General features: G+C 43.2%; 1 protein-coding gene across 1 annotated transcript; it reads left to right on the forward strand.

Annotated features, from left to right (window-relative positions):
* Window positions 1–214: 214 nt before the first annotated feature.
* map3k12 (mitogen-activated protein kinase kinase kinase 12) lies at window positions 215–10,920 on the forward strand. The gene is made up of 14 exons (XM_020610773.1): window positions 215–455; window positions 1,765–2,288; window positions 3,857–4,040; window positions 4,158–4,349; window positions 4,461–4,619; window positions 4,934–5,092; window positions 5,262–5,370; window positions 5,611–5,720; window positions 5,970–6,086; window positions 6,196–6,330; window positions 6,420–7,143; window positions 7,239–7,306; window positions 7,479–7,776; window positions 8,494–10,920. The coding sequence occupies exons 2-14, from the start codon at window positions 1,826–1,828 to the stop codon at window positions 8,647–8,649; spliced, it is 2,874 nt and encodes a 957-aa protein (XP_020466429.1). The 5' UTR covers window positions 215–455; window positions 1,765–1,825; the 3' UTR covers window positions 8,650–10,920.
* The last annotated feature ends 6 nt before the right edge of the window (window positions 10,921–10,926 follow it).

Consider the following 10,926-nt stretch of genomic DNA (forward strand, 5'->3'; position numbering starts at 1 on the left):
CGGAAAAGCAGGCTGAAGCAAGGCTCAAACACAGAGCTCAGAGAATGATAACGCGTCCTTAATACCACATTTTCCTAATGGAAATGATGGATGTGATCACGAAAAACCTCTAGTTTATAGTTCAGTGTGTATCAATGTGTATTTGCAGAGGGTGATGGTAGCGCCCCCTTTTGGTGCAACTCGCATTTCCGTGACGTCAATTCAGCACTGGGAAGGAGACAGCTCCCTCCCCCCCAAAACCCAGCGCGCCTCACGTTGCATGGGTCCCCGGTTATTGATAACACAATTTGCCCGCTGGGATCCATCCCAGTAACGTGAAACTCGTGGATATAGGGACTAAAAATACAAGAGACATTCCGAACCGAAGAAAAACATCGATTTGCTCATTATCACCGACAAATAGAAAGCCGAGCCCACCCCTTCACTTGACAACGCGACATCAACCAGGCAGAAAGGTATGGGAATGTCATACTATACGATTAAATGCTGATTGAATAATAAATCAGGTATCTCAGGACCTTTAGGTATGATGCCGTTGCTTGGTACGGTAGCGTTCATGCCGCTCGCACTGCACAAATAAACTGATGCTGCCAAGAAACGAATCACCGTCGATGAATGCTAGAAAATCATATTTGTGCAGCGAGGGAGCCCACATTACGAAATATTTGTGTTGATGCCAACGTTGAGTAAATGTACAGACGCTGCGGCAGTTTCACTTGGCATGGACCATAGTAAGCATCGGGGTTGCAATTCATGCACGTCGGCTATGATGCTGCTGTGTGTCATCATCACATCCTCGGTTATTTAAAGATTGATCTTCCTGCGTTCGTGTGTGTGTGTGTGTGTGTGTGTGTGTGTGCGTGCGTGCTGCCCCTTCGTACAGGCCCGGTGGTTGTTTATTGCCCGTTTTTTCACGTTCTCGTTTCTCCCAGTCGCCGTGGCTCTTCTCATGCAGTGGTGCAATACAGGACATGAAGCTGGTGTAGGATATCCTATATGAAGCGAGTACATGTGCGCTCCCTCTCTTCCTTGCTTTCTCTTACACACGCATGCACGAACGCACGGACGGACGGACGTGCACATCCACACAGAGGTGGTTATGCAATTCGTTTTATTCTTTAGATGCACACAATGCTCTTCACCTGATGCATGACGAAGCGACATATAGCTGCTGCTGAGTAGCTCTGGTCCTGTCAGGCTCGGACTCTCCTCAGAGGGCCAGCTGAGCAGGTGACAGCCAGGGCTGTGGACTGTACAGCCACCTCTGGTCGATTCATTCATAAAGCCCATCTCCACTCTGGCTGATGGCTCCACTGGGCAGGCTGGTTTTCCCATTCATAGACACAGAGATCAGGCTTTACTGGATGATTCAGACAGAATTCTGTGGTGGAAATGAACGACTGACTGGTTAAACTGGGGGACTGGCTGAATGCCAGACCACTCATAGCGTGACAAGGTTTTGTTGTATTTTTATGGTCTGAATGAAAGAAAAGTTCATTTATGCTCTGGGAACTTCTTAAACGATTGAAAGAGAAACTAGAAGTACAGATTACAGTTAGCAGTTGTGTCAGCAGTGGATGGCTCCATGGGTGACACGAAGATTAAATAAAATTTATATTTATATAGAGAAATTATCACTATATCATATTATAAATATTTATATATTTTTATTTATAGCTTGAGAAAAGAACTAAGCACAGAGATGAAGCATCAAAGACTGTAAATCTTTCTAATGTACTTGTTATCATGTATTGTCTCCTTCAGGCTTGCTTGTCATCTCTTCATCCTCCATCCACCCTAACCTGCTGTGTTGGGGAAACCCCTGATGAGTGGGACCTGTATCCATGAGCCCCGTGCCCCTTCCCCCTCCCTGTCAGGCTTCAGCACACCCATCTCAGAACCCCCCTATCGAAGGCTCGATGGAGACACCCCTGCCTGCACCCCCGAGACGGACCTGACCCCCACACAGTGTGTCCTCCGTAACGTGCTGTCCATCGACACTGGTGGACAGGGGGCGCCGGGTGGCAGCAGCCCCACTCCCAGTGATGGACCTTCAGCCCACTTTGACAACAGTGTGTTAAAACTACATGAACATGAGGCCTGCCAGTGTGGCGGCGGGGCTGAGGCAGGCCACAGCCCAGAGGCTGGTGCTGTTCGAAGGCAGTCTGAGAACATTCGGCTACAGTCAGGAAGTGGAGGTTTTTTGGAGGGACTGTTTGGCTGTCTAAAACCAGTCTGGACCATGATTGGAAAGGCCTACTCCACTGAACACAAACATAGCCAAGAAGGTATGTGAAGATAAAAGAAAATGTTCCGCCTCTGCTGTGTTTGGACTGTGTAAGAAAACTCAGGCTGTGACTTAAACATGTCACTCATTTAGTATATGAAATTACTGTGGTGCCTTCACATTTGTGGAGAACTCCACAGTGGTGAAGAAAGTATTCGGATAATTTATTTCAGTAAACTGTACTTAGTACAACAATCTAAAAGTACTCCGCAACTAAAAGTCCTGTATTTAAAATACTTACATAAAAATAAAAGTAATATCAGCAAAATGTTCTCATAGTATCTGAAATAAAAGCATTTGTTCCACAGAAAACCTGCACATGTGAGTGACATATTAAATATTAAATCATTAAACTGTGCCTGATGCATCACTGCAGAAGTAATATTTGGAGCTAGTTTTGGCTGCTTCATATACATGTTAGTTCAGGCCAGGGTAAAAGGCTTCCTCCGCAGAGTGAAAAGATACATTTAAGGGGTTGTGGGAAAATTCTGCTACACAAATTATTTTATCTTTAGCTTTTTTTTTTACTCAAATGTTTGCTTTTTTTATGAAATCTTGAATAACTTGACATGTTGGTCCTTGAACAGTTATTTAAATAAACACATCAGTGGAAATCTTGTTTTGGTGGAATTTACACAACATAGACATCTCAAAAGTTACCAGGGCCACTGCTATATTTCGCCTCTCTGTAATGGGTCACATGCCAAAAAAAGTTGGACCAAACTGGTTTAAAATATAATAGTGTCTTATGTGTGTATTGTTATGATAAGTGCATCTTGTGTGTTATGTCAGATCTTAATCTAAAGCAGCCAGCAAATAGTACAATGATATCAGAGTAGATGTGTAAAGTAGCAGAAAAGAGAAGTACTCAAGCACAAGGACCTCAAATTGTACTTATTTTGTAGGACTAGACCTCTGTCTGCCTGCCACCATGCCCTACTGGCATGACCATGTTTACGGGTCTGTCATCCCAGCTCCCTCCCGGTCATCAGCTACAGTGAGTTTTCACAGCTGGTCAGGGGAGTGAGTCTGCTTCTGTTCCTGCAGCTCTTCAGAGATCTTGACACTTAGGTGGACCTCATGAAGAATTGATCTGCCACTCTCTTTTATACTGTCCAGCCCTTCACTCTTTAGTGACCAGGCCCTCACAGTCAATTAAATAGTGTCACTATGACAAATGACAGACAGATTAGACTGTAAGTGAACTGTTGCTTTTCCATCAATTTCTCTCTCATCTCTGGACAGAAATATTACGGTCTGTTGGATAAGTTGTCAATACACATTTTGTTTGGACATGGCAGGCACTTTGCATGATTTAACAGTGTCCTGCTGGCATACTGTAATGTGTAGCATGGACCTAGCATTTGCTCAGCAAACCTGCTGACTCTTCCCTGTCCAAGCTGACAAGAGTAGACTGATATTTGAGGGCTTTCCAATGTTTGATTGGTATAAGTAACTACTCAAAGAGTGCTACTGAACAAATGTTGCAATTCCGGTGTTAATTCTGGGTAATGCTTTACAATTTCACATTTACTCATGGACTGTTTTTTTTTTGACTTGTTGATTTAGAGTCCTGGGAGGTTCCCTTTGAGGAAATCTCTGACCTGCAGTGGGTGGGCAGCGGAGCGCAGGGGGCCGTCTTCCTCGGCAAGTTCCACGGAGAAGATGTCGCTGTAAAGAAAGTGCGGGACATCAAAGAAACTGAGATCAAACACCTCCGCAAACTCAAGCACCCCAACATCATCACTTTCAAGTGAGGAAACTTGTGATATCCTACATACAAATCATTTAACTGCATAAATCCCACTTTGGTATCACACTTTCCTTTACGGCTCACCTGTGCTACTTTATTTGACTTGCCTCCTTCTAGGGGCGTCTGCACCCAGGCTCCTTGTTATTGTATCTTGATGGAATATTGTGCCCAAGGCCAACTGTATGAGGTGTTGAGGGCGGGTCGTAAAATCACCCCCTCCCTCCTGGTTGACTGGTCCATGGGCATTGCAGGTGGCATGAACTACCTACACCTCCACAAAATCATTCACAGAGATCTCAAGTCCCCCAAGTAAGCAGAGAGTGGCAACACAGCCAGCATTACACAGCACACGACCTAAAACTTACATGAGAGATTTCTTATCATTTACGTGTAAAATTCTGTGTAATCTCACCTTTGCAGCATGCTCATTACACATGATGATTTGGTAAAGATCTCGGATTTCGGCACCTCAAAGGAGCTCAGTGACAAGAGCACCAAGATGTCATTTGCTGGTACTGTAGCCTGGATGGCTCCTGAAGTGATACGCAATGAGCCAGTGTCAGAAAAGGTAGACATCTGGTAAGTCTGATAAGCATTACTTTTTTTTTCCTAGCACATAGCTTTTTTTTTTTTGACTGGGTGTAGCAATATAGCAATTGCCCTGCACTACAGCAGACGTGCAGATAATGCATCAGTACTGTGAGTTCAGTTTTTCAAAGGCATTCATTCAAAGTTCTATGTCGTGATATTTTCTGTGTGATAACCACTTTGTGTGACTGAACTGTCTTGCTGTCATGTCATATGTATGGAATTTATTCTTTGATGTCTTTCATTAAAGAAATTCTGACCTCAGTGAGACTTCCTGAATAAATAAAGGTTGACTTAACTTAAAGGTCCTTTGGAGTGGTGCTGTGGGAAATGCTAACTGGAGAGATCCCTTATAAAGATGTGGACTCATCTGCCATCATCTGGGGTGTGGGAAACAACAGCCTTCAGCTGCCCATACCTGAGAGCTGTCCTGATGGCTTCAAGATCCTCCTCAGACAGTGCTGGTGAGAGAAACACCTAGAAATGGACAGTTGGAATGAGGAAAGGAAAATATAGAGCACAGCAGGGAAGAAAGGACAAACGGAGACAGAAAACCAAACAAGGGTTGAGAATAGTTGCATGGGAAAAACTTCACTGATTTTACCCTGCAGTCATCTTTCCTTGGATTTACAGGAACTGCAAGCCCAGGAATAGGCCTTCTTTCCGTCAGATCCTTCTTCATCTGGATATTGCATCAGCTGATGTACTGTCCACTCCACAAGAGACATACTTCAAGTCTCAGGTATGGTTGCTTCTCTGACTTCCTATCTAAAATAACAAATGGAGGAAGAGTTTATGACAAAACAACAACAACAAAAAAACAAAAAAACTAGACATCATACTAAATATGCAAACATGGATTTACGCAGAGTACACATGCACCCACACAGTAATCACACATCAACTGCCATAAAAAAGAGAATGAGTTTTAAAGGCAGCTCTGGCCAGACAGAACTGGTTAACATAACTCTGCTCTCATCAGGCTGAGTGGCGAGAAGAGGTGAAACAGCATTTTGAGAAGATTAAATCTGAGGGTACTTGTCTCCACCGACTCGATGAGGAGCTGATCAACCGACGCAGAGAAGAGCTCAGGTCTGTTTTTTTTATTGCTCTTACATACAACGCTGCGATCCAACTCGTTGCACTATACCAAATTAGCTGGATATTGGTCATTTTACTGTGCTGGCTACATGTATGTGATCATTCTGTCTCATTTCTCGATGTCACTTTTTTGTCCGCCCCTGTGGATGAAATAAGTGCCTTGAGTGCATGTTTGTTGTAGAAGATTGAGATTCTCTCATGCGGATGCACAATGACATCAGCAGCCTCTTTTCTTCTCAGGCATGCTTTAGATATCCGTGAGCACTATGAGAGGAAACTGGAGAGGGCTAACAACCTTTACATGGAGCTCAGTGCTGTCATGCTGCAGCTGGAGCTCAAAGAGAAAGAGTTGCAAAGGTGTGAATAAATGCATGAACACTGTTTTTTTTATATAAGACTGATATTCTTTCCAAATGTATAAGCCATAATGCATTTACACTTCGGTGTCCTGTGGTATTTCATACAGGAGAGAGCAGTCTTTGGATAAGAAGTACCCAGGCTTGTTTAAGCACCATAGCTCCAGACAGAGCAGCTCCTCCAACTCCATGGACAAACTCATTAAGAAGAGAAATGTCCCACAGAAACTGCCCTCAGGAAAGAGGTGTGAGAGCTCATTTTACTTGTTATTTGATATAAGTTTAACACTTGTTAACGCTTGTAGTTGTTTACTAATCCCACCTACTCTTTCAGGCCAGACATCCTCAAGTCTGAGGTAATCATACCCAAAATGGATTCTTCCGTAATGCAAGTCACTATCCCAGCCTGCCCCAACAGAAGCTCCACTTCTCCCAGTCGGTCTCGGAGGGTTAAGACCCGTCATCGCAAGCCTGGTAAAGGCAGCAGTGGGGACCTGGCTGGACTTAAGGCAAATCAGTCCTCCCCTAATAAGGACACAAGTGCCCAGGCTAACGGTTCTACCAATAACACCTCTAAGCAGCTCCTGGAGCCCTCTGCAGCCCTGAGGGGCCTCAGCCATGAGCAGCAGCAGAGGCAGCTGTCCTCCTCCAGCCCTGACCTCATCTGCACCACGCTGGAGGCAGAGGGCCAGGGAAAAGGGGAGACATCAGGGGGTGGGCTGGAGAGAGGGGGGAGCCTCAGTGCCTCTGCAGGTTTAGGGGGATCAGAAGTGGGGGCAACCGGTTTGGATGATCTCACAGAAACTCCTCCACGCAGTGATACTCCCAGTGAGGACGCTGCATCATTCCCTTTCTCCAGCAGCCCAGACTCACCATGTGGGAGGGGGGCGGCAGCAGGACGGGGATCTCTGGGATCACCACGCCTGCCTCATGACGGGGACGATAAAGAGGAGGGATCCGGTGCTGTGAGATTGCCCCGGGGGGCTTCTGGGGGAATCGGGAGCCAACACCTCACACCTTCAGCCATTTTGTACAGGGCAGCTATCACACGCAAACAGGTACAGGGCTGGGTGTCTGTTCATCTTTCTCAGTACTCCTCTGGTTACACTTTGATCATTTTCACTTGTGCCTTTTTTCCTGTTACTGACTACAGAGGCGTGGAGTGTCATCAGAAGAGGAGGAGGGTGAAGTTGACAGTGAGGTTGAGTTACCACGGAGACGGTGAGTAACATAATGTCCTTCTTCACTGCAAAATTCAAGCCATCTTTCCTCTCAGACCAGTTGCTGCCTTATTTGGAGAACCAAGAACTTTTTATTTGTGTTATTCTTCAGTGCATTCATTGTCAATGCAGTAATTTTACAGTCTGATTTTGTTGTCTATCGATCTCTCCAGACGCCCGACCAGCATCACCAAGTGCCAGTCGGTGTCTACCTTCAGCTCAGAGAACCTGTCAGTGTCAGACGGCGAGGAAGGTCATACTACTGACCACTCTCACAGTGGTACTCCTGATGTGGTCAGCACAAACACTGATGACAGGTTGGACGACCGCAGCGATGACCTCCTCTCTCAGGGGTCGGAGATCCCGGCGGACAACACTGATCCTGCGCATGCTTCCGATGGCCTGTCGGAGAGAGAAGGAGCCCTGGGCCAGGCCAAAGCTCAGCTAGATGCTGGGCAGAATCCTAATGAGGTAAAGCAGAAGCTCCACAGCAGATCAGTTTGTGTCGTCTTCTTAGGCTGATGTAAAAGCGCCAGTAACCAGTGGTGTAAAGTAATAGAATAGATTTACTCAAGAACCGCATTTAACTGCATTTGAGGGTGGCTGTGGCTCGGGAGGTAGAGCAGGTTGTCTCTTAACCAGAAGGTTAGCAGTTCGATTCCCGGCTTCTTTAGTCCACATGTTGAAGTGTCCTTGAGCAAGACACTGAACCCCCCACCCCCACCAACCCCAGTTGCTTGGTGTGTGAATTTGGGAGTGTAAATGGCCAAAAAGTGTGAAAGTGCTTTGTGTGTGCTGCAATGCATAGAGAAGTGCTATACAAGTATAAGACCATGTAAAAGTAATAAGGTTCTTGTATTTAAGTAAATCAAGTCACTTTTTTAAATTTGTATAGCCCAGTATCACAAATCACAAATTTGTCTCATAGGGCTTTTATACAGTACACCATTACATTAAAGGCATGTATAATGATATATCCATCACAGGAGATATTTTACTATAGAACAAGCTGTCATGATATGTTGATATATAAGTTTGTTGTTAGTGCTGTAGTTTTATTAAAGTATGACTGCAGGATTTTTACTCCTAACGGGGGTATTACATTATTGTATTAATAGTTTGAGTAAAGTATCTTCCACCAACGCCAAAACACACATGGCATTGTTTTCCTCCTCCCACTCTGTTTAGAGCCGAGCCCTGTGTGATGATTCTGACTGCGACAGCGCTGAGCTGGATCAGTCAGGCAGCGGAGAGCCCAGCCGTCCCCCCAGTGCCGGAGCATGGGTACCGCCATCGCAGCCCTGTCAGGGCTCTCCGCAGGTGCCCCATACAGGACCTCCATAGCTTACTGGGCACAACCAAAAGACCTCAAGCTACCCTACAGTGAACCACCATCACAGGCGTACACCAATCTGTCAGTGCAGTACATTACTGTTGTCATGAGGGGTCACACCTACTGCACCACTCAGACTATGACAAGTTGACTTATGGTGCCTCATAAGTTTGTTGGCTGGCAAACCTACATCAGATTGCATAGAATATTTGTCATAACCTGACATCAAATATTTTGGCAGCTTATGACATCAGATACATGTCATTTCAGTTCAGTAGGGATTTTTTTTTTTAGGCAAAACAGTTACCAAGGTAACCTTAGCCACTGCTCCAGTTCAGCAAAAACCCTTCCACAGACGCACATGCACGCACAAAATAATAATACACTCGTAGTCCTTTAAAAACTCTAACCCTCACTCTGGGAGCATCCTTCATAATACTCCACACACACTAATGCATCAAATACTAATAAATAATGTAAATATTCGTTACATACCACATGAGAAATATCTAACTTTATTTTATTTGTAAAATAAAATGTAAGACTAAACTGTATGCAGCCCTGTGAACAAATGCATGACTACATGTTTATAATTTATGGTTTGAATGTGTCCGTTTTATATTTTGTGAAAGTTTACACTTTTTTAATCCTGAAAGTATTACTTGAGTTATTTTGTTTTTTGTTAATAAATGTCAGAACTCATGGGGAAAAAAAAGTCAAAATGGAATGAAAATCTCACCATTAACTAGGATGCATAGGGTCCTCAGGAGGTGAGTTTTTAACCCTCCTGCTACTGAGTTTCAAATAAATCTAAGACATGCTTGAGGTTTTTATTAATCTTATCAAATTTGTGACCGGATGGGAGACCTTTGGGTTCACTATGCCATTTTATGGACACTCAATTGCCTTTTTATTAGGTACACCAAGCTAATGTTAATAACAGTCCGACAAAAAAAACCCTCTGTTCATAAAAGTGATGACATTTCAGAGGCGTCAGTTCAACTGTATGATCTGTTTGAAGGCTGGAGTTTGTGTCGCTGTTGAAACATGCTGTATTATAATTTAGACCTGCATCACAGGTGTAAACAGGGTGGACAAAATAATAAAAACACCTGTCAGTATAGTGCCACACAATCCAACAGCATCACAACCTTCTAGCTTCCAAAATTCACACACAGGTGACTCAACATTTCTCTTAAACAGTTCAAACCTTTTTTTAAAAAAAAAAAAACAACACAAAAAAGTTATACACAGTACAACTTTTACACATGGAGTAATTTCACTCCCTAAAACAAACTTTTAATTTTTTAATTTGCAAAGCTGGAAGAGTTCCTCTTATAGTAATGAACCAAAGGGAGTCCTATAGCTCATGGTGTCGATAAGCTTCATGAAAACCTCTACTCTTCCTTTTACCCTTTAAGATTACTGCGAAAGTAGCCAGATAAGGAATAGAGCACTTCTCTGTGGTGGTTACTAGTAGAACAGTAAGTATCCTTTTGATTTAAATAAAAAAGGTTTTGTTTTTATACAGCATTGCACATTGTACCTGTAACATAGGAGTTATATTGAGGGCAAAATATTATGAGCAACAATAAATGATGTATTGGTAAAAAAAAAAAAAGTGTTGTTTGTTTAAAAGACAGGCCATGTTATAGCTACAGTTTGTGCTGTCACATCAGACAGCTAAATAACAAATAAATGACTATTTTCAATTACTTTAAACATGTCCAAACTGTTCCGGTGTCATTTCTTGACTTAGAAATTTGCCCTTTCATACTTTTAGGTTATTTTTTGAAAAATTCCCCCATGAACAGGCGCAGGGGTTGTGCTTTGTCAGAAAGTGGCACCAATTAATCTGACACTGGTCAATAAAGGTTGTCAACTGCATTGATGACTAAATAAGAATGTCCAAAGACTCTTTAAGCATTTCAGATCTATTTTTTTTATTTATTTCTGCATTTCACTTCTTCAACAATTTAATTTCACCCAGATCTACAATAGTTTGAAAACGTGCACAAAAACGTGTTTCTTCATCCTGCAAAGAATAATAAAAAATAAAATCTGACCCAGGCAAAAGAGAATAGCAGGAAACTAGTGTCAATTCTATAATTCTCCCTCTAAGTTAATCATAATTTAATACCTCAGCATTATATACTTATAAAGACCATTATGTCTTGTAGTTTTGCCCCTTGCAGTATCCCCCAGCCCTGCAGTTAAAAAAAATATTTTCTCTATTTAAAACAAACATTTCAATATTATCACCACCGTCATTACTATGGTCTTAGTAA

This window comes from Monopterus albus, unplaced genomic scaffold, assembly GCF_001952655.1.
Source record: "Monopterus albus unplaced genomic scaffold, M_albus_1.0 scaffold106.1, whole genome shotgun sequence".
In the NCBI taxonomy this organism is placed as follows: domain Eukaryota; kingdom Metazoa; phylum Chordata; class Actinopteri; order Synbranchiformes; family Synbranchidae; genus Monopterus; species Monopterus albus.